A 24,869-nucleotide genomic window follows, 5' to 3' on the forward strand; every position below is an offset into this window, starting at 1 on the left:
TGTTGAATGCGCGGAGGGCTTGTAGTCTATCTGCGGCTAGATTGCCATGATCTGAAGCAGCGGATGCACGAACGAATGGTTTGGCAGCAAACTGCTTGTGCAAACTTATTGGGATTTGCTCACAAAGCAAGTTGTGGTAGAATTGTAGTTTTCCAAAAATACAATATATTAGCTTTAAATAATAACTATAGGTAGCTATATGATGTATTATTTCGATTTTAATATAACTTGACTCAGATAGAATGTGCGTTACGACATTGGACCTATTAATACAGAAGGCTATGCTTTCATGCAACCCTGAAATGTTATGAGCTTAGTTCTCTTTAAGATCAATAAGCATGTTAGATGCTTGGTTTGTATACTATTTTTATACCCTAAACCCATTGAAAATGAGAAAAAAAGGTATAATGTATTTGTGCAAATGTATGTAACAGGCAGAAGGAACCATCTCCGACCCCATAAACTATATACCGTCTGTCCGTATGTATGAACGCAAGGATCTCAGAACCTATAAGAGCTAGAGACTTGAAATTTTAGCTTTATGTCCTCCTAGTCCATGCGCAGATCGAGTTGGTTTCCGATAATCGGTAACTTGCCCCGTTTCCAAGTAATAGATAAAAATCGATATCGAAATCCTTTTATTTCAGCAATTTTGGTAAATAATAAGAGCTAGAGTCACCAAACTTGACATGTAGCTTCTACAATACTATATATATATATCAAATATGTTTCATTTTATAGCTATAGCCATCTCCCCGCTGCCACCTGAAAGCTATAAATCATGTTACTAAACCAACTTGTATTGCCTATCTAATTAAGCCATAATTCAAATGCAATTGTCATTTTGAAAATACACGAATATTTTTTAGTACCATAAGATCTATTACTGAAAATTTCATCAAGATCGGTTAAGAAACACGATAGAAAATGTATTTTGGCCTGCAAACACGCGCAGCAGCAAGCGCAAATTCCAAGATTTTTTGTATACATGTACACACACACATTCATGCGGGTCTTCTTTGAATTCTATCAACAGCATTGCAATTGCGATTGTTTGTTTTCTGTGTTGCTATTTTAATTAGTTCTTTTTCTCACCAAGACTTGATTATTAGTGTGGCTACTGAGTAGCGGCGTTGGAAAGTGGCGCGGTCAGTTACGAGTTGGAACCCTACGAGGATACTAATTTTTATATTCTTTTTTGCTGGTGTGGCTGTTGCGTAGAGGCGGCAGCAAGTAATGCGGTTGGTTGCGAGTTCAAACCCTGCCAAGGGAACTTTTTTTTTAATTTGTCTTTATTACTACTAAAGCAAACGAGCACGTAGCGCGAGCTGCATTTTACTTGTTTTCTTAATGTGTATATAATATGAGAGATTAATAAAATCCACGGACTATTTATCTCACAAAGTTTTTCCAAGAAGCGCAATAATCAAAAAACGTCTTTGCTCTGTTTCTGTAGGAGAAATTCATTGTCAGCTTTCGTAGAACTCTAAAGAATGTCCGAAAATTTAAATCCAAATTTTTTCGCCTCATGCAAATATTTAGTTCGGTGATTGGTCATAAATTAAAAACTGAGAGTAATAGTTTTTAAATTTGAATAGTATGAAAAATTAATAAAGAGTTTGCCCTAGTGCCATATTTATGAACTGAAAAAATAATAGAGATAGGACTAAAAACATGAACTGCATAGATCCGATCAAAGATGAAACAGAGTCATAGCGTAATGTATGCAGATTGCAGAATTTTGTGTTTGTGAGTAAGTTTTTGTTAGGGAAAGAATAAAGAATATTAATACTAAGGTGATAAACGTCCATACATTTGAGGCGATAAAAAAATTCTATTGCAGGTGGGTTTTCTCTAAACACTATGGCAACAAGGATCTTTCGCTTTTCAAAAGACAGATAAACTAAGGCCAAAGTCGCTGCTTATTGATACTGATATATTTATATAAACTTTAAATAAACTTTTAAATATTCAATTTCTATTTTAGAATATGTTTGGCAAGTTGTTGTCCAAAAGAAAGGAATGTCTGTACATGTTGGAATCACTGGAAGTTATCATTGCTGCCTAACTTCAAAATCACTGACATTCATATGTATTGGACCGGAAAAATTAGCGAATGGAGATAATCGAATTGTAAAAGTTGAGATACTTTTAACAACTATTAGAAGGTGCGTACCCGAACAAATTAAATTAATAACTGGAATATACGAATATATAGGTTCTCTTATGAATTAGCTAAAATCAGTATTCCGAAGACTTCTACATTGTACAAACTCTTCATTGTAACATTTTGCAGTTAGATTTGTCAATTGATAGATTTTTATTTTTTAATAATTTTAAAATAATAATATTATTTACATACTAATATTATAATCTGTGGACATTGTGGAATAGACTTTAATCGTTAAATTAGTTTACTTTACTTCCTTGTTGCATTTACTTTATTAAAGTTAACATTTACATGTGCTTGGCAAAGCTGTTAAGATAATCAGATAAGTTTCTTTTCATAATCTCATGTTCAATGCAAACATAATGTACACTTTTTGAGTAATTCAGTAAATTCAATGTTGATAAGTTGACACTACAAAGTGTTTTGTATGGCGATTTTAAAATAGTCTACCCAATTTGAATTGTAAGTTGATGCCATTTTTAAATAAATTATTATTGTATTAAGTTAAATAAATTCGTTTAATACAAATTTAATGAAAGGACAAGCATCGTCTTGTTTAATTATCTTTAGCTAATGTGCTACACAACAGTTTTAAACTAAAATAGCGACTCATTATTTTTTTTAAAAGCAAAAATAACAAAAGGCTTAGAAAGCAGACCGTGCATTGGCAATGCAAGCAAGGCAAAACAGCAAAAACATGTAAATTATAAAAAAAAAAACTGAATATCGCATATGATCCTACTATTTTCTTCCTGGCTAAGCTAATTTTGCGTTTCCGCAAGGCATCACCGGCTGCATAAGCTCAAACACAGACCCTGCGCCTCGTTCAGAGCTTTTCGCTATTGGTGCGGCCGTTGCTCCCAGGGCAATAACTAAACTATTTAATGTGTCAGCATCATGATTGTTCGTGTTCGCTTTTGTTACTAATCCCCCGCTTAAATTATGACCGTCCTCGGTCATTTCTACGACCTTCTGCATTTCTCTCGAAGATCGTCTTCTCCTCAGATGCTGGCAGAGGTGGAAATCCTGAAGAAAAGGCTGAGTCCTGCTCCAACGGCACACCAGCGCTTGGACGACCCTTTACGTGGTAAGATGTGTGCCATTAATTGCCATCCTTGGTCCAACATCTGTACTGACCCTTGCTGATTGCTCGTTGACAATGATGATACCCTCGTCCACCAAGGTGATGGGGTTAAGGTCGCTGGGTTAAGTATGGCAAAGGGCTGAGCCCCCTGAGTGCCACCCGCGGGCGCAGGTTCGTGGTCTGATTTATGGAAAGGTTGAGTAGTTAGTTGTTCATGATACAATCGGTAACAGCTAAAACGCTCTTGTTGCATTCTGCAACAACTTTCAATGCAGTGCATAGGAAATCCAGGCTTCTGGCTTATCATCATTAAAACACGGATTAGAGATTTCCAAAATGCTCTAAATCGGACATTTTGCGGCGTCGTTTAAAATATTTGCGATGCTGTTCAAGTTACTTGAATGCCTTACATACCTATATTGTTCCCATGGCAACAGGTTTGTAATGGGCATGGGAGTAGTCGTTGATCCAAGTTATTATTGGTTTTAAGGTGAAGAGTGCTCCCACGAGCTTGAAAAGATTAGTTAGGCTAAATTATAGTACTGTTTTAGATTCTATTACTAGCCATATAATATATAGTTGGGTATAAAAGGGCCGTATCTTAGGTTGTCCTTATGGACCACCCTCCCCTTGGTAAGGCCAGCCAGGTCTGCTTGATAGATCTCTACAGAGCATAACGGGGACAACCTTTTGCCTTTTCTCTTTTTATTTCTTATGCAACGTCCAGCTTTGTCCGTCCAGGTTACGCCATCTGTTAGATTTTTGTTCGACGTGTATTATGTCAATTGGTCTTTGCTCAGACCTAGTGAAGTTCTTTGTTGAATTCCACTGTTTCTCCTATAATTAGTTGGACTGTGTCGTTAATTTCTTTGTCAATTTTTAAGCACCTGGCAATATCTACTAAAGTTACGTGAAAACGTTCAACTTGTTCATTTGAGCTGCTATTAATTGAAGGGGAATTAACGATAATTGACATAGATATTGACTGATTTCTATGCTTCAGTATTGATATAGATAACCTTTGTTTTTGGTAACGAATTTATTAGCTGCAAACCGACTGTTATGTCGGCTATCGCTCGAGATGTGATGGGTTGCACAATGGCGAATTTCTAGAACTTGTCGTTGCAGGTTAAAAATTGTTTTTTGTCAGTATAGAATAATGACAATGTGCAAAATTTCACCGGAATTCTCTACTATCGGCGTTTCCCACTTTTCTCTAGTGCATACTTTGCAGTTTTGGATAGCCTCACTAGCCAACTTAGCCGTTTTTTAAAAATAATGATCATGAAGCATTTGTTTCACTATTTCATGGGCTGGTCTGTGTGCATGATTGCGCTCGGTGGTGATTACCTCCACTTGCTCTTTTTTTGCAGTGCCAGAACTTAATTGCTGTGAAGCATAAGTACCAACCCATGTTGAAAACTGGCCAAGATTGGGAGGTCACAATGGAAAGCATTTACAACATCTGGATTTACTACAAGCTTTAGTATCTCCATAAGAGTGCATTTGTCTGTGAAGTATATGATGTTGCGGGTTTGTTGCCAAACAGTATATTTCGTTTTAGAGGATAATGCCCCTCTTCTAGAATCATTTGTTTCCTGAAACATTTTAAGGTCTTTTCGGTTTTTTCGACCATGTAGGTCAAAACGAAATCTCATGGTTGTGTCAGGCTGCGGCTAATCTTGTAAAGCATTCACTTTCTGTCGGGATAGGGCATATGGTTTTTCCGGTTTATATTGCACTTTCCCGTTATGCTCAATAAATGCGTTCCATCTTTTGATTTTGGAATTTTTTGTTTCTTTCTAACACTGCAAACGTTAGAGGTTGGTGGTCAGTAAACATATGTAACTCTCTGGGCTTACCGAGAGCCCACACAGTGGCCAACAATTCTCTTTCGCTGGGAGCATACTGCGAATCACTTTGCTGCAATGTTCTTAATATCATTGTTATTGGTCTTCCTCCCTGGGATAGAACTGCTCCGATGCCGCTTGGAAGTGCTTCTGTGGTCAGTCTCGAAAAGTTTTTTAAAATTTGGGTACATTAACGTCTTCTAACGCCATGATATTTCTTAAGCGTTCGAATGCTTTACGTTGTGCTTTGTAAAATTCTATCTATACCTTCCTTAACATATTTTTACTAACTGAGCCATTTCCCCCTTATTAGTTAATGGCCTCTTCATGATTGCGAAGTCCTTTATAAATACCCTGTAATAACTAGCCAGGCTAAGAGAAGACCTTAGAATGCGAGTCCTCTAGTTACTATGAGGCCCAAATAGTCGACGCTTTCCTTAAAAAGTTCTATCTTTTCTTGGGAAATTCTCATGTTAGCGACGCATAGACGCTGAAGTACTGCGTCAATATTTCAGTGATATCCAGTTTTCATTTAAAATGTAGTGAAAAACTTGGCCTTTCCCAGATTCGCTAGAATCTGTGGCATGCATAGCGATTGCCAATAGTTCGCTTCTTTTGCTTGATTTTATTGCCGTTAATAATTTTTTGTCAAGAACTCAGACTGTGCTGTTGTATGGGGACTTTGATGGTTTGACAATGACAACCTTTAACCATTTTTCTATTTGGTTGTTTACTAAATCTGCCACGCCCATTGGATATGGGTATAACTTGGAGTATACCGCCTTGTTATCCTCGGTAAGTGTTGTGGCGAGGACTGATGTATTGAAGGGCAACGCCTCTTTAGAGGGTGAAAATATCTTAATTCTCTTTTGCATCATTTCTTTAAACTAATCCGTTACCACCCCGAGGACTATTCTATCATGGACACCTGTGAAGTTCACGTTGTCACAAATATGGTACCGCAACGGTTCTGACACGTTGTAATATATACTAGGGATGATCGATAGTGTTATTTCTGTATCACAGTGACAACTGTGACAGTAACAAAAAAAATTCAGAGACAAATTACAGCGACTGTTACTTGACTTTTAGGCGCGCAGTTTTATGTTCTCATGTATAATATATATGTTATTTTTATTATATTATATTATATTATTTGTTAGCTAGTTAGTTAAGAAGCCGTATAGTTGCAAGTTCAAAATAACAGCCAAGTACACATAAGTTACACAGATCTTAGGTTTTGCAGCCAGAACGAAAGGAAAACCCTGAATACTGAGTGTTACACAGTACTCAGCTCTTCGACGAGTACGAAATTAACAACCTGAGTACAGGCCAGTGACACAGTACACAGCTCTTTGAAGAGTACGAAAGGAACAACCTGAGTACAGGCCAGTGACACAGTACTCAGCTCGGACACAGTACTCAACCTGAGTATAGATATGTTATAAAGACTTCAACTCTACAACAAGTATAATAATAGGCAAGCAGGGGAGACAAGACAGCAACCATAGAAATTAAAAAACTGTGCAAGTTTTTAAAATGTATAAAAAATGCTGAAAAATATATATTCGTGTAAAGTGTATACAAATTTCGCCATCAACATTGATCCAGTCATTTGTCTTATCGTCGTAGAAATCTCTTAGGCATCAATCTTTTGAGTAAACAACGACCAAAAAGGACACCCTTGGTTTACTATCCGTGCATGTCATAGGATGATTTTTTATCGCTGTTACTTTTGGAAGCTGTAACAGCAGTAACTAGTTACTTTTAAATACTTATTACTTGTAACGGGTTGAGTAAATATCGCTCATCCCTAATATAAACTGCTGTCGCGTAAGTTTTATGTCACAGTAAATAAGGAGTCCACATGTATTATGTTTTTTAACTCCTTAACTCTTATGTAATTTTTTGCCGTCCCAACTGTCTTTCGACGGTCAGCAGATCGTTGTCGTATTTTTAGTCACTATCCTAATTAATATCAGCAACCGTGGCTGGGGCTGCGTCTTTATTCCCTTGTTCTTCTTGGTCTGAAGCCTTTTGAGTGAAATTGTCCACTTGCGTGCGTCTGTGTCCCGTCATAAGTGACGTGCTCTTTTTATACCCTGAACCCATTAAAAGTGGGTAAAACGGGTATAATGTATTTGTGCAAATGTATGTAACAGGCAGAAGGAAGCATCTCCGACCCCATAAAGTATATATATTCTTGATCAGCATCAATAGCCGAGTCGATCTAGCCATGTCCGTTTGTCTGTCCGTATGTATGAACGCAAGGATCTCAGAAACAAAAAGAGCTAAAGACTTGAAATTTTAGCTGTAGGTCCTCCTAGTGCCCGCGCAGATTTTGTTCCCGATATTCGATAACTTTCCCCGTTCCCAAGTAATCGATAAAAATCGATATCGAAATCCTGTTATTTGAGCAATATTGGTAAATAATAGGAGCTAGAGTCATCAAAATTGAAATGTAGCTTCTAAAATAGTATATATATCAAGTATCTTTCATTTTAAACCTATCACCACCTACCGGTAGATCACCACCCGCTGCTACCTCAGAGCAATAAATCAAGTAAATAAACCAATTTATGCTGCCCATAATATAAGCCACAATTTAAGTGAAATTGACTTTTCGATAATACACGAATATTCTCTAGTACAATATGATGTACTGTAGAAAATTTCATCAAGATCGGTTAAGAAACACGAAAGAAAATGTGTTTTGGCAGGCCACGTGTTTGCGGCAGCAAGCGAAAATTGTAAGAATTTCTATATACATGTACACATGTATTTGGTGTTGAAATAAGAGTATTCAAGGTATCCCCTAGTCGGGAGCTCCCGACTAGAACCTCTTACTTGCTTGGGCTTGTGCACCAGTTGTACGGGGTGTTCCAGAGTTAGTAGGGTGTCTATATTTTGATAACGACGGGTGGTCATCCATGTGTCTGTCTGATTCTGTCTCCGAATTTCTCTGTCATTTGATTTTTGGATAACTTTACTCAGCTGCCTGGTTTCTTATCCCAATGGCCTTAGCATATATGTGGCTGTTAACATACTCCTCTCAATGCTGCACAATAAGCGATTAGGATGATAAGCAGATCTTCAGGCTATGCTTGGAGGACTACTAACTACTCTTAAGCACTGGGATGAATGAATGTAAGGCGTCGCCTCTGACCTCTGTGTTAAGCAGAGTGTCTCCCTCAAGTTTCTTCTCTCGACCTCATCATAGTATTGCATAAGGTTCAAATCACCTTTCTTGATCATATCTAGTCCCTGCCAGAAGATGTGTAACTAGGTTTTATCTAGCCTGCCAATTATTGCTTCAAAAGTTTTCATAATAGTTTCGTGTTATGTGATACAAGCAATGGTCTTGCCCTCTACTCTTAATTCCTTATGATGGTAACGACTTGATAGTGCTCTTTACTACCTCTATATGGCTTCATGATTTTATATGCATCTACGACTAATTGCATCCAAGATATTTATTCATTCGGGTGACCATCGAACTCTGGAAAGGACATTAATGTTTGGATCAACAGTTATCCTTTTATCGACTTCTACTTTGGGTAGCTTTTCTTCGTAAGCTGCGTTCAGTTCTGCCTGAAACTATTTGTTTACTTAATGCACTGTAAACTGCGGCTTTTATTAATGCCTTCAACTGATTCGGATTAATTTCAGATTCGGATCGGTTTGCGTTTGGGGAATATATTCTAATTCTGCGGAATGGCATTTGTTACTGTATTCTGTTTATATTTTGCAATATGTGCAATTCATCATCGTTCAGCGAACAATTTTCAAAAATTTAATGGACACTACAATTAATACAAGCTGCATTCGATAATGTACAGTCGGTAAATTTATAAGCAGATTAAAATGTTTCAATTTTGCAACATTTTACATTGAGTTGAAAACGTTTTTTTCTTTTTATGAATAAATAGGGCACACATTTCTAATCAAATTTGATTGCGGGTTTCGATTTATTTCTCATTGGGCGGGACTTATGTTACTCCCTAACTTGTATGTGTTGTTTAGGTAATCGTTTTGTGAAAAACAAAATTTATTTCTGCGATTTTTAAAATGTTGCACATTATTAGCCAGGATTAAATTAAAACTTCCGACTCTACTTAACTGCTGGAAAAACTTTGGCCCTATCTCTATTAGTTGGAAAAGGATACATATTTTTGGTAGCCTTTACCATTAACAAATATGCAATGTATTACAACCATTATCATTATGATGGCACAGAAGAGGCACATAAGTAGTAGTACATGATCAATTTAAGATAAACAAAGGTACATACCTAATCAGTATTTCAGTTGTTTTAAATGGTTTTTGCTTCGCTGATGTTTTTAAGTTGTTCTTATAGCTAGCAGCTGGCGATGGGGTACTATTATTTAACCAAAATTTTTTGAAAAGCTCTCCTGGCGCCGGGAAGCTATCAGTTCCTTGACTGGCTTCATAGATCGGGGACTTACCCAAAGAGCCAAGGTAAGCTTCTACAAGGCTTCCCTGATGAGGCAAGTCATGTTAAAATTGGTACAAATGGTCGCCTTAAACGATGATACCCGCTATATCTATGGATATTTGGCTGCTCGCGGAATGGGCCACTACTTGGACTCATCGGAACGATTTGTGCAATGTACCACCTTTAGAAATCTCGTCTTCCGTCTCCCATTAAGATAGGACCATACTGAAACCATATCTTACTATTAAATTAATGTTGGCTTTATTCATAAAAGAATAAAGTCAATTTGTATCTTCATGATGGCATCGACGACGAAACTGTCTATCATCTTAAAAAATCTGTCCCCTATGGCAAATCACCTACGCAAGGTTGTTAATACGGGAATAGCTTTCCTATTTTACTTATTTCTCTCTATCTGTTCACGTATGCAACGAAGAAGAAAGCTTTTTCGTCTCTGTAGAGCATACATATTGTTCGTCAGTATTATTAGTCGAGTCGATCTAGACAAGTCTGTCTGTCTATCTATCCCTGACCGAAGATGTAGGTATGGTATTTTAAAAGTTATTCGAATAATCGAAATAATAATTATTCACTTTATTGGTCTGAAACCATATCTTACTATTAAATTAATGTTGGCTTTATTCATAAAAGAATAAAGTCAATTTGTATCTTCATGATGGCATCGACGACGAAACTGTCTATCATCTTAAAAAATCTGTCCCCTATTGCAAATCACCTACGCAAGGTTGTTAATACGGGAATAGCTTTCCTATTTTACTTATTTCTCTCTATTTGTTCACGTATACAACGAAGAAGAAAGCTTTTCCGTCTCTGTAGAGCATACATATTGTTCGTCAGTATTATTAGTCGAGTCGATCTAGACAAGTCTGTCTGACTATCTATCCCTGACCGAAGATGTAGGTATGGTATTTTAAAAGTTATTTCGAGTAATCGATTAATAGCTTGTTGTTGAATGGGTCTTCTTTCCCTTTGATATTCTATTAGTCAATGGGCCACGTGTCACCTTTAGAATTGCCGGCCTCAGATACATAGATTCTTGCTTAGCAATTTATATATTTTCTTAAAATCTTGCACTTAACGGAGCCACCTTGCTCCGTCAAAACGTTTATCAGAACGAATAAAAGGATTATTCTTTTAACCTAGCGCATGCATTAAGATTTAGCGTCAAATGGATATAAGTCTTAAGGGAAAAAAATGTTTATTTTTACAAAATAATAATAATGCTCGAAAATATTTGTAATCCATCTCTATGGACTTTAATTTTTTTTTTGTTACTATCTACTGCTATTTTAATTAATAAAGTAATCTATTGTACTGAATGTAAGCACGTGTAATAACTATCTTATTTGTAACTTGTATAATTTCTATGTTATATTTTTCTTTTTGATTGTTTTTTCTAATCGGTCGCAAACTTGTTTTGTTGACTATTATTATACTTGTATATTGAATTGATATTGTTATATTATAGTGGGTTATTATTGTTTTTCCACCTCCCGCCTGAGCGACCTACGAACGCAGTCGTCTAACGTACGGCACAAGTTCCGAAAACGAATACAAACTAAGACTTTAGGCTAAGACTATCTACTTGATAAATAGTTTACAATAGAAGATTAAATACGAGGAAGAGAAATCTTCTAACAATTCTGTAATGCTTGTTGTAATCATCACAGAGGCCACGAAACTGTAGATAAAGGTGTATAATTATATTTATAAATATAAATTTAAATGATATTAATTTAATTGGCTAATCAGGCCAGAGATGTCTACTTTGCCTTAAGTAACTTAAGGATGATTGTAACACTTAATCATGAGGATTCTGCAGTAAGAACAAGAATTGTTTCAGCACAGATTCAATTCCATATTGATGAACCAAATATTTTGGCGTCCAGACTCATAAGCAAAATTAAGAATAGGTCCTTAATGAGATTTAAAAAAAATCTTTGTCGTGTATGGTTCCTTAAAATAATTGGACCATCGCTAAATGAAAGCCAAACCAATTCTGATCCTATTGGCTTTTGATCAAGAACCATTCTTGGTAAAACTTTACTATACATCATTAGTACTCGAGAGTTAACAATATCTAAGGAAGGTCATTTAAGGAAAAGCGACAGGTCAGCAGCTCCTAGGATTATTTGCGCTGACGGTAAAGATAATCGTTACTAGGTACTAGCGAGTGCAGGGTATCATCAAGGTATTTAATTTCATGATCAATGTCGGCATAATTTTACCATTGGGACTAGTCGCCGTGCAGAATAAGGTCGTTGAGCAAATAAAAGTAAGCGTTACGAAAACAACGGATGATTGAAGTAGATTAAAGACATCTATCAAAGTGGAGGAATATGGGAACATGAAGCTAAATTATAAAGCTATTATAAGTTATACAAATTGAAATTATTCATTTATTTAAATAGACAATAATAGTTGAAGATATAATTTAATTAGTAAAGCAGCGCTAAGCTCTTTGCAAAGTGCTCTTATTCGTGTGTGGTGTAAAATTGTTTTATTTTATATTGTTGTGTGTGTAATATTTTTATCTGTGAAGATTTTTTGCCCTGTTATGTGCATTTTTTCTGTCCTATTTTTAAAATATTTGCTTCACTGCGGCCAGCAAAATTTTATTTTATTTCAATTTTGAAAGAAATAATTAAAAGAAGAAACAATTTTTTTTTTTAAAAATTTGTTATTAATATATTTTATCCAATACCAGTAGCTGGTTTTCCCTAAATGTGATATATTAATCTAAAACTTTAGTGAATGTTTTTATACCCTGAACCCATTAAAAATGGGTAAAAAGGGTATAATGTATTTGTGCAAATGTATGTAACAGTCAGAAGGAAGCATCTCCGACCCCATAAAGTATGTATGAACGTATGTATGAACGCATGTATCCGTATGTATGAACGCAAGGATATCAGAACCTATAAGAGCTAGAGACTGAAATTTTAGCTGTAGGTCCTCCAAGTGCCCGCGCAGATCGAGTTTGTTTCCGATATTCGATAACTTTCCCCGTTTCCAAATAATCGATAAAAATCGAAATCCTGTTTTTTGAGAGTAGAGGCGGCTGCAAGTAGTGCAGTATGTAGCTAGTTCGAACCCTATCGAGGAAACTATTTTTTTATTTTTGCTGGTGTGGCTGTTGACTAGAGGAGGCATCAAGTAATGCGGTCAGTTGCGAGCTCGAACCCTGCAAAGGGAACCTTTTTTTTTTTTAATAATTTATCTTTATTACTACTAAAGCAAACGGCCGCGTAGCGCGAGCTGAATTTGGTGTTGGAGTAAGAGGGACTAGAACCTCTTACTTGTTTAGCTAAAATTTTTATTTTTTTTTTATTTGTAGTACTGTGGAACGAAATGTGAAAATTTTTCGTTCATTTGACTCATATATAGTTTTTAGCACTGAGTATATCCGACTAAATATTTAAATTCTTAACTAAAGGAATTTTTCCAATTTGGAAGTCTTTTCGAACATTTTTTATTAATCCGTGTTCTATGGCATGAGTTTTTTTATTTTGTTAACTTATCTTTGAGGGTTGTCTGTTTCTTCAATCGTGTATGTTAGAGATGCTTCGCTATGAGTTCTTGCTGCAGTGGAACTTTGATCTTCTAGTGCGTTGAACTTCTGTCGGGAGAGGTCGTCGGAGACGTGCTTCTCTTTACCTGACTTCTCTCATTGTTATCGGGCGGTCGTTCTGTGAAAGAACCGCGCCTGTACCATTGGCCGACGTATCTGTCGTTAAATCAAATAGTTTCTATTAGTCAGGGTATAGAAGCATGACGTCGTCAGAATCCAAGATATTTCGAAGTTTTTCGAAGGTATGCCGCTGTGTTTCGTTCAGCTCAATCGGAATATTTTTTTACTTATGTCTACTAACCGACCCGTTTTCCCCTTTAAGGACATCGGATAAGATTTTGTGGTTCAACATATTCCTGAATAGCCTGGACTTATTCAGGGTCTGATTTGGCGCCCTCGCTGGTTACAATAAACCCGAGGAACTCAACGCTTTTCTTTAAAAACTGCGTCTTATCTCGCGCTACCCTCATGTTTGCCTTTAGGAGTCTTTTTAATACCCAGTCAACATGCTTGACGTGGTCTACCCCGTTTTGGGAAAAGACAATTACGTTGTCGACGTAAACATAGAATGATCTGCCGATTTGTTGACGCACAAGATCGTCGATGGCTCTCTGGAAGATACTGTCCTTCAATCCGAAAGGAAGCTGTTTTCTAATAATGCTGTTTTTGAGCAGTTCTGCAACTTCTTTGTTTACACAATTTTCCACGCCCATTGGGTATGGGTACAGTTTGGTGTATATTGGGTCATCGTTGGTTGTTTTGTTCATGGCGACGACCGATGTGGCAGTAACTAGCGTCGAAATTGAACGCTATAATAAAGAGAGCTGCCATTAAAGGGCTTGAAGATTTTATAAGCGGCAGTGGCTGCCTGACGCCATGATACTTAGGTTTATTGTAAACTTACAAATTCTGGCAGACATTTCATGCGTCTAAGGGCTTGTCACATTTGATGCCATCTATGATCTGAACGTCTTCATAAACCTCCACCTCCGACAGAGCTATGTGGGTGCTTCTAAGTTTATATGTTAACTCATTTATCTGTTGCTTAAACTCTTGTCCGAGGTTATTACTAGTCTTCTCATAGTGCTCCGCTTGCGCAGCTAAGGCGCTAGAGACCGCACTCTCGTTTCCTGCAGCTGTTTTGCATTCATCTTTTTTGCACTTTCTTTAGTTATTTATTGGGTGCGGCGATCTGCGTTAGGTCCTTAGTGCCCAACACTTTCTATTAGCTCTTCTAACTCACTTTCGTAATTACTAACAACCCTTTGTTCTAATGAGCTACCGAAATTGTTCATAAAATCAGATTTCACGGACACTTTTCTTTTGTTCAGACTCTACGGACCACTAGGTTGAAGCCCTATTTTCTGATCCTTCGCTGCACTATGCCAATTAGTATAATTAATTTATTATTGGTACGGCTGATAACCCACTTTTAAGTTTTTTTATAGTAGTTTCTTATTATTTTTTTCCGCAGACAGGTCGACGTGTCCTTGGCTTCTAATGTCTTGAGTTCGTGGAATTTTTTTGTTTAAACGGGTTTCGAATCGCGGGTTTTATGTTCGAGTTGAGCGCAACAGGTGATGGAGGGATTCAACAACCGGTTTCTCCTTAGTGTAGTCGGCTTAGATATATATTGGGCACAACCGGCCGATATTAATGCTACTTGAGAACTAAATACAAAAGTGTTCTTAAGAATAAACCCTAGCTGAGAGTTGCCAGAAGCTCTGTTGCCGCCGGTAGTAATAACGCTGAGGGTGCGTATCGTGCAAGGCATCAACGCAATGCTGACTATTGTTGACGTCTTCAATGCTACCGTTGCGTGGTCGTAGAAACCGCGGATGGGATTAGCAGTTAACTTATATATTCTTGATAAGGATAATATTCTCCTGTACCAAACGCAAAAGGAGTTTATTGCTTTTGTTCATATCCTGTTTTTCTATTTTCAAAACAAAAATTAATGATGACTTATATTTGCAGCATAACTCCAAAACTTTAGAGCTAGATAAACCAATTTAGTATTAAGGCTCTTGAATAGTATACACACTCGAAAAATACCTTCCTTGTTTCCCTTAAATTTAAGATTTTGTTTGCGCCTTTAAGTGTTGACGCCCACAATACCCTGATCCCGTCTAAAACAACTCGAGGATCACTAAAAGTAAGCCATAGTTTACATATACCACAGTTACGGATGGAATTTTCAAAATCTTTGAAAATACAATGGTGGACAAAAATATTTTGACAACACAGTGCAAAAAGTAAAATGGCTTATTTCTGCCATCTAAGTGATGTTACGGTATCCGTTTTATTTTTAAGAGAGAGAGAATATTAAGAGCTTTAGGAGAGAAAAAGATTGCACTGATAACGAAACGCAATTGTTTTCTATAATTATCTGCGTAGCAGAATTTGATTCTTCGGCTGGACAAAGTATTTTGACATTACTTTTAATTTTCATTTTCGTTGAATCGCGTGCAGTAAAGAACACGTGCTCTAATTTCTTAGGTTATTTTTGCGATCTTCATAAATAACAATTGGTGTTTCATCATTTTGTTAAATTATGGGCAAAACTCGTGAAATAAGTGAACTTATTAGAAACGAAATGGTAACGAAGTATAATGCAGGTATTTCTGTAGAATATCTTAGCAAATTATACAAAGTACCTAGGCAAACAATTTATTACCAAATTAACAAAAATAAAAAGAACGTTTAATTAAAAATTAAGGCCAGGTCGGGAAGACCTCGCAAAGCAAAGCCCATAGAAGACCCTATAATTCTTAGGAAGCTTAAAGAAAATATGCTGATTACACTAAAAGCTGTGTCGATTGAGCTCAAAGAACACCATCAAATATCAATAAGTGGAAAAGCTGTCGAAAGAAGGCTAAAGGAGGCCGATTTTTCTACTTATATAGCTCGTCCAATTTAATTAATTTCAACAAATAATAAGCTAAAAGGGTTAACATTCGCCAAATCCTAGATAAAGAAGCCGCCATCATTTAGGGAAGGAGTATTATTGACGGATGAAAGCACTTTCGAATATCATGGTTCGAAGAAAAAGGTTTATTGCCGATTGCCAAAAAATTTTGGCAGACAAATTAAACCAGTGTGCGAACGGGTACCACATAGTGGAGGATCAGTTGTGTTCTGGGGATGCGTGTGTTTGGGCGATTTGGTACCAATTGATGGGACAATGAACACAGATAAATTTTTACGTATTTTGAATGATCACGCATTTATTTCTGGTGACCAGCTTATTGGTCAATCCTTTATACTGCAGCAGGACAACGCTCCATGCCTCAAGGCCCATATAATATCTAAATTTTTGAAAGATGTTGAAGTCAATACTTTAGGTTGGCCACCACAAAGTCCCGATCTTAATATAATAGAGAACGTGTGGGCTTATATAAAAAGAAAATGAAGCTCAGACCTGTCCAGAACACGAGAGGAGACGATTGCTGAAGTTGAAGGACTTTGGATGGATTTTTCATTGGAAACCCTAAAAAATTTGGTAAAATTCCAGTGCGCTTGCAAAAGGTTATTGATGTCAAGGGAGGGTTTAGTTTTTATTAATGTTTTTTTACAATCACCAAAATAAACTTTTTCTCTCTATTTCCTAGACAACATTGAATTGTCAAAATACTTTTGTCCACCTACATATTTGAAAGATCGATTTTTTTTCCTAAGCTGTAATATTACAAATTATTAGTATTGGCATTTTGGGAAGCGAATTATCACATAGAAAAGTTGTTAAAATTTATTATCTTAATAAATCATTAGATATCGCCAAGGCAATCCTTTTTTTCTAATGCTAAAATATTTTTGTCCACCATTGTAAGTTCGTAGCCGATCATACGAAACTTAAAACGTCCTCCAATCAATCTTTGACCCGAAGTTCCGCTTGGGGAGGCTTACATTATACGAAAAGTGGTAAACCAGTCTCCAATTTTTTTTTAATAAAGAACTTTGGAAATGAGTTTAAACGCCAAAACGTCACCAACCAAAACTTTGACCCTCATTTGTACCAAATGTTTAATTTTATGTATCTGCATCATTGATTTTTTTACTATGATTACATTGAAAATGTTTTAACAGTTTTTATATTTGGTAAAAATCCGTTACGGAAATGAAAAGGAAACAAAAATGATCAACGGAAAATTTCGAAGATAAATTGAGTATAGTAGTAGTAAAGCCGTAAGATATTAAATAAACTGCAGTACATGGACACACTCAACCGATGCTATAACATTTTAATAATACAAGCAAACGTTTCAAAGAAAATGTAGTCATTGGCTGCCTAAAGAGTGGTGAGACCGCTCTGTTGAAAATACCATTGTCAATACACACGTAAACCTCATGCGAATATTAATTCCACAAAAGAGAGACGAACGTTCCCTACATAAGGTGCGTAACGAAATTATACGAAACTATCAAAATACTACTTTAAACACATTATGGAATAAAATTATAATGCAAAGCGTAATGTGCAATAAAGAACAGTTGCATTCTATTTTTAGCCTATGCTGGAAATGTCCCGTTAGATTTGCTTCTGAAGTCGTTGTGTTGCTAAAATTTTATTGTAACGAAATAATACGAAACATTCAAAAAAGTGATCTTTAGGTGTCCGTATCAACTTTTTTGATTGGTAATTTTGAATTTTATGAATGATGATGAGGAATGATGAGGAAAAAGAGAAAATTCTCGCTTTCAAAGCTTCTGGCTTATTAATTAACCAAATTGGTAAATTAATTGGTCGAACATTCTGCGTAATTAATAATTTTTTACAAAATCAAGAAGGATTCGGCAAAAATAATAATGCTGGACGAAAATCTAAACCGTCTGGCCGCAACAAGCGTCAAATTTTGAAAAAAGCAAGCAATTCGTCCTTGTCGTGTCGTCAACTTGCTGCATACAGCAGCATTCCAGTGACTCCAATGTGTGTTTGGCGTACTTTTAAAAACATCCAAACATATAGTGCGAGGAGTAATGAAGAAGCAGCCAACTCTCAAAAATCACCACAAGGCAGCACGACTTGAATTCGCTATTAAAAACGTTGATATGTGCTGGGACTTGGTAGGGAATTGATGTCTTGCAATGTTGCATGCAACATACGATTTTTAAATATGTTTTTTATTAAAAAGGTTACTTTTTGGATGAAATAAAGTTTAATTTAGATGGTCCAGATAGTTTTCGCGGCTATTGGCATGATTTGCGGAAGGAACCCATCGTATTTTCAAAACGGAATTTCGATGGTGGTTCTGCTTTGGTAATGGGTGCATTTACCAAGTGGAGCATCCTTGAACTCCGCTTTGTGACTTCCAGAATGGCAGGAGTAGATTATGTGGAAGTGTTGGACAACACTCTCCTACCGTTCCTACAGGATAACAGGGAAAGTCCTTACATTTTCATGCAAGATAATTCGAGAATCCACATCAGTCGTCACACGATGGCCTATCTATTGTCATCCTCAGTTAACACTTTGGACTGGCTTGCGTGCTCACCTGATCTGAACCCTATCAAAAACTTCTGGCGAATTCTTGTACGTCGGTTTGACGTCGAAAATAAGAAATTTGATAGTGTTACTGTACTAAAAAGTACGATTTTAAGAAAATGGGGAAAATTGGACCAAATCCTCTTGGCAAATTTAATAAACTCAATGAAATGAAGGTTATTCAATGTGGAGAATAAGGACGCCCTATTTAATATTCGAATTTTTTTTAAGCCAATTTCTCAAAGATTAATGCTATTATAAGCTAAAAAAGTATGTTTTCGTATAATATCGTTACACTCAAAAAGAGACATTTTTCATATTTTTTTGAATATTATGAAAAATATGAACATTTAAATGCCTTAGTTTATATATAACGTTCCTTTGATATACATTTTCGAAAAAAAAACGTTTTACTATACTTCTGAGATTACTCAAATAAAAAAAAGTTGAAATAAAAAAAGTTTCGTATAATTTCGTTACGCACCTTAGCACTCCAAAAGGTAACAAACCGTTTGAAATAATACATTGTTTAACATGTTATACACCTATTTGCTATAGTAGACGGACTTACAGCTTGTAAGACTATACGCTACCAAGTGATCAAATACAAAAGAAGTTATCTAATCGCGGTATTTGTTTCACGTCAAATGAACTTGAAGACTTGATGACAGAAGTTAATATTAAACGTATTATAATGTCCAGGAAGAATGGATTAATAGAAGTTTCGGGCTAATGATTTTAAAACTAGAGTCGAAAAATAAAATATTTTGGGAAACAATCATAGACAAAGTAGAATACCCACTCAATAACACACATCGTAGCATTAAACAGTTTTCAAATAAAATGCTTTTATGAAGTTTAAAGGAAAGTTAGACAAAATATATAAAACACAACTAAGAGAAAGTTAAACAACAAGTAAGAGGTTCTAGTCGGGAGCTCCCGACTAGGGGATACCCTGAACCCTCTTATTCTTATAAATACATCAAATGTAACAAAAATAAATTTAAAAAAATGTTCCCTTGGCAATGTTTGAACTCGCAACTACCGCATTACTTGCTGCCGACTCTACGCAAAAGCACACCAGCCAAAAAAAAAAAAAAATTGTTTCCTCTGCAGAGTTCGAACTCGGAATTAACTGCGCTACTTTCCGCCGCCTCTACTCAATATCCAAACCAATAGTTAAGTCTTAATGTAAAAAAAGCGAATTAAAATAGCAGCAGAGAAAACAATACAATACAATAGAATATAAAGAAGACGCGCATGAATGAGTGTGTGTACATGTCTACAGAAATTCTTGGAATTTGCGCTTGCTGCTGCACGTGTTTGCAGCCCTAAACATATTTTCTTTCGTGTTTCTTAACTGATCTTGATGAAATTTTCAGTAGTAGATCTTATTGTACTATGAAATATTCGTATATTCTCAAAATGACAGTTGCATTTAAATGGTGGCTTAATTAGTTAGGCAATACAAATTGGTTTACTAACATGATTTATAGCTTTGTGGTAATAACGGAGGGGGGAGGGGTGTTGACAGCTATAAAATGAAAGATACTTGATATATAGATACTATTGTAGAAGCTACATGTCAAGTTTGATGACTCTAGCTCTTATTATTTACCAAAATTGCTCCAAAAACAGGTTTTTGATATCGATTTTGATCGATTACTTGGAAACGGGGCAAGTTACCGATTATCGGAAACCAATCGATCTGCGCATGGACTAGGAGGACATACAGCCAAAATTTCTCTAGCTCTTATAGGTTCTGAGATCCTTGCGTTCATGCATACGGACAGACGGACGGATGGACAGACGGACAGACGGACGGACGGACAGACAGATGGACATGGCTAAATCGACTCGGCTATTGATGCTGATCAAGAATATATGTACTTTATGGGGTCGGAGATGCTTCCTTCTGCCTGTTACATACATTTGCACAAATACAGTATACCCCTTTTACCCATTTTCAATGGGTTCAGGGTATAAAAATAAGAAATGAAGCCAAGAAAAGTCAAAAGCGAGTATAGAAAAATATAAGAAACAGTATAACAAAAATCAAACAAAAGCAACAAAGTTAGAACAAAAATGATTTTGTGATGGTTATAAAAATTCTTGACACAACTATAGGCGTGTCTAAAAAAATAGATTCCGATGCATAAAGTTCCGTATATGAGGAAATGGCAGATTTGTTCTAAAATACGAGGGAGGATTCCAGGCTCCACACTTTTTTAAAATTTTTTTGTTTACCATCCAATTAGCCTCAAACTCATTTTTAAAGATTTGAGGGGTGTTTCACACTTTTCGAAAAATGCATTCGTCCTTGCTGGAAATGGTGGTCAAACGTTGGTGGATGACGTTTCGCACTCAAATTCATTTCCAAGTGTCCATATGAAAAATTATTTAAGGCGTGTTTTACATTTTTCGCTAAATCAAAGCTTCCTCGGTGGAAAGTGCGATTCTAAGATATTTTTGATGAAGTTTCAAGTCCGATTTGCATCAAATTTATTTTCAAAGCCCTACAAAAGAACTCACTGAATACGTGTTTCAGCGATTCGGGAAACTCCACCAACAACAGTGGTTAATTAGCGAAAAACGTTTGTATTCAAATTTTTTTTTACCATGCGATAGGCCTCAAAATCATTTTCAAAGATCCATATTCAAATTAAGTTGGGGAGTTTTTTACACTTTTCGAAATATGCATGCCTCGTTTCTGGAAATGGTGGTCAAAGATTTGGTGGGTGACGTTTCGCGCCCAAATTAATTTCCAAGAATAAATAGGAAACCCATTTGCGACGTGTTTCACACTTTTTGCAGAATGCAACCATCTTCGGTAGAAATGCGATTTGAAGATTTTTTAGGCGAAGTTTTAAGTTTTGTTTGATTTGCTTCAAACTTATTTTAAAAGCTCTACATAAGAACTTAATAAATATGTATTTCAGCGATTTGAGAAATTCTACCCACAACAGACGTTAATTTGCGAAATCTGTTGTATAAAAGTTTTTTTGCTTACCATCCGATCGGATTCGAAATCTGACCCATAGATATGGGTATAGCTTTGAATACACCAGTACATTATCTGTGAACTGTAGCGATTACGGAGGTATTGACAAGATTGCAGATCGTTATCAGATTCTGAATCACTGTCGTTTTCATTTTGGGCAAATGTCCCGTCCTACTGAGTAATTTATTGTTCACTCGCTGGCTTCTCTGACCTGTCATGCGCTCTGACTTGTTCTGTCTTTTTTAAGCTTGTGAGGCTTCGGCCGGTGCCTGGGATAAAATGGGGGATACTTTCTTGACCTCGTTCATTTCCGTCGCTTCCCTACTAATAGGCAGTTCTGCTGCCTATTACCCTCTGCATCGTGACTAGCATTGAGCTAAGCGACAGCATCATGTTCATGCGTCATGACAGTTTTATTGATGACAAGTGTCATTGTACTGCATCAGGCTAAGGTCATATCGCCTGACCGTATCTAATAGTGTCTCAGCGAGTGCAGTTAATCTTAACATTTATCGCATTAAAACTCAGTGTCGTCGACACGAGCAATGCCCTGGCCGATCCTTATCTGACTACCTCTAATACACTTTCAAACTCAGAAATAGACTTTATTATGTATTGACACTACTTCACACCAAATGTTTGGATTCGCAGGTTTTCTTTGGTTTACTTCTACCTGGGGTGCTGGTACCTGTAAGCTGTTGTCGTAATTCTTGTTTGGCTAATGCAGTGTTAACTGCACGTTATATAGTTTGTTCTAGGGGGCTATCTTCGTATTGTAAGATCAGGCTGTCGTCACTGTCGCATTCTTGCTATATAAATCTATCCAACTCATCAGCTTACAGTAAAAAATAAGTGAATTGACACACATGCGCGTCTGCTTTGAATTCTATTAACAGCATTGCAATTGCGATTGTATTGTTTTCTGTGTTGCTATTTTAATTGGTTTTTTTCTCATTAAAACTCAATTATTGGCGTGGCTCTTGAGTAGAGGCGGTGGCAAGTGGTGTGGTTAGTTGCGAGTTCGAACCCTGCCAAGGGGAAATTTTTTTTTGTATTTTAATTTTTTTTTGCATTTGGTGTTGGAAGAAGTGGGTTCAGGGTATCCCCTAGTCGGAAGCTCCCGACTATAACCTCTTACTTGTTATACCCTGAACCTATTGAAAATGGTTAAAAAGGGTGTAATGCATTTGTGCAAATGTATGTAACAGGCAGAAGGAAGCATCTCCGACCACATAAAATATATATATTCTTCATCAGCATCAATTGCCGAGCCGATCTAGCCATGTCCGCCTGTCTGTCTGTCCGTATGTATGAACGCAAGGATCTCAGAACCTATAAGAGCTAGAGACTTGAAATTTTAGCTGTAGGTCCTCCTAATCGAAAAAAATCGATATTGAAATCCTGTATTTTGATCAGTTTTGGTAAATAATAAGAGCTAGAGTCATCAAACTTGACATGTAGCTTCTAGAATAGTATAAATATCAAGTATCTGTAATTTTAAACCTATCACCACCTACCCGCTGCTACCTCAAAGCAATAAACCAATTGATGCTGCCCACAATATAAGCCACAATTTAAGTGAAATTGACTTTTCGATAATACACGAATATTCTCTAGAACAATATGATGTACTGTAGAAAATTTCATCAGATTGGTTAAGAAATACGAAGGAAAATGTGTTTAGACAGCACATGTGTTTGCGGCAGCAAGGGCAAATTGAAAGAATTTCTGTATACATGTACACACACACATTCATGCGCGTATTCTTTAAATTCTATCAACAGCATTGAAATTGCGATTGTTTTTTTTATGTGCTGCTATTTTAATTGGTATATTTCTCATTAAGACTCAATTATTGGTGTGGCTCTTGAGTAGAGGCGGCGGCAAGTGGTGCTGTTAGTTGCAGGTTCGAACCCTACTACAGGAATTTTTTTTTTTAATTTATCTTTTTTACTCCTAAAGCAAACGAGCGCGTAGCGCGCGCTGTATTTGTTTTTGGAATAAGATGCAATATTCATTTATAAATTAATTATGAGCGCATTCTACCTCCCTGGGCTGATCTGCGGGATCTTATCTTCCTTGTATTAAATTATCTCTTAAACTATTTAGCAAGAAGATGGGAGTTTTAGTCTGTATACGAGTTTGTACATATATGGTAGCATATATTAAGCATATCATATGTTAACTTAAACTGGCCAACTTTCTTGACTGGCTTTTAGTTTAGGTTTTTGCTAATACATTTAAAATGTAAAAGCACTGTGCGTAGAACTTTTGTACTAAAATATAAATATATGTGAAGCTCGAAATTCATGAGATGAATCATAATATTTTGTATATAAATATAACAAAATACCAGAACTCAGGTTTCGATCGAGAATTCCTATGGCATCTTTTACAAAATTAATGTGCTATCAAGACAGTTTTTAAAACAGAGCTCTCATTGCATAGTAACATTCATAAAATTTTGAGGACAAGAAATATTTCGGACAGATTTTTGTACACTTTTCAAGGAATCATATTTTAGTTAAAAGTGAAGTGATAGCAATATTATGCGCCATTAATAAAAATGTGTTCTGCCCGTATATAAGTAGCTTCCGTGACGGCGATACAAAGGCTTTCACCCTAGAAATAATTCAGCTGATATTATTTCTTATGTTTCAACTTGTTCGTATATTTGTTGTATATTACGAGAAGCAGGCAGACCCGAATTGGTCTGTGCTTATTATTTAATTACAAGAGTCTAACAAAGGTAAGCGAACCCGAATTGGAACGTGCCGATTGCAGCAATACGACAATTGATTTGATATTAATTAATGCACGAAGCGAACGAAATTAACTAGATCGGTGCGTACATCGAGGCTTTAGCATAAGTTAATGCTAGGGCAATAAATAATTGTTACAGTGAAGAGCGCCAGATCAGTGTAAGCAATGATAGGAGAGAAATTTAAGTAGTTGCTTCGCAGAGCACCGTAATAAGTAAGATTCTGCTCTTATCAGTTGCGAGGCCGCTTTAGCTGTTTTGGTTGCGTAGCCGGTGGAGTTTAAATTCTTATTTCTCTCTTATAGAAAAATAGTCCATAAAAGTCACTGCCCGAGACTTTAAAGGTCAGTCAATCGTTCTTTGGGAAGTTCCGCCATTATATGCTCTACTAATTGAGGCTTGACACGAAAGCATCTCACACATTTTCCAACTAATTTAGATACGGACTTCCTTCCACCAATCGGCTAATGCTG

At 36.4% G+C, this 24,869-nt stretch overlaps 1 protein-coding gene across 2 annotated transcripts in view; it reads left to right on the forward strand.

Moving 5' to 3' along the window:
• The window catches only part of chico, a 119,819-nt gene that overhangs the window by 30,711 nt on the left and 64,239 nt on the right, over window positions 1-24,869 (forward strand). For both annotated transcript variants that reach the window (XM_064682910.1, XM_064682911.1), the window contains exon 3: window positions 1,988-2,168. In XM_064682910.1, the coding sequence (XP_064538980.1) occupies window positions 1,988-2,168 (181 nt within the window). The remainder of the gene's footprint in view (window positions 1-1,987; window positions 2,169-24,869) is intronic.

This window comes from Drosophila montana, unplaced genomic scaffold, assembly GCF_035044405.1.
Source record: "Drosophila montana isolate Dmon_TW-CO22-7 unplaced genomic scaffold, ASM3504440v1 contig_2537_1, whole genome shotgun sequence".
Classification (NCBI taxonomy): Eukaryota; Metazoa; Arthropoda; class Insecta; order Diptera; family Drosophilidae; genus Drosophila; species Drosophila montana.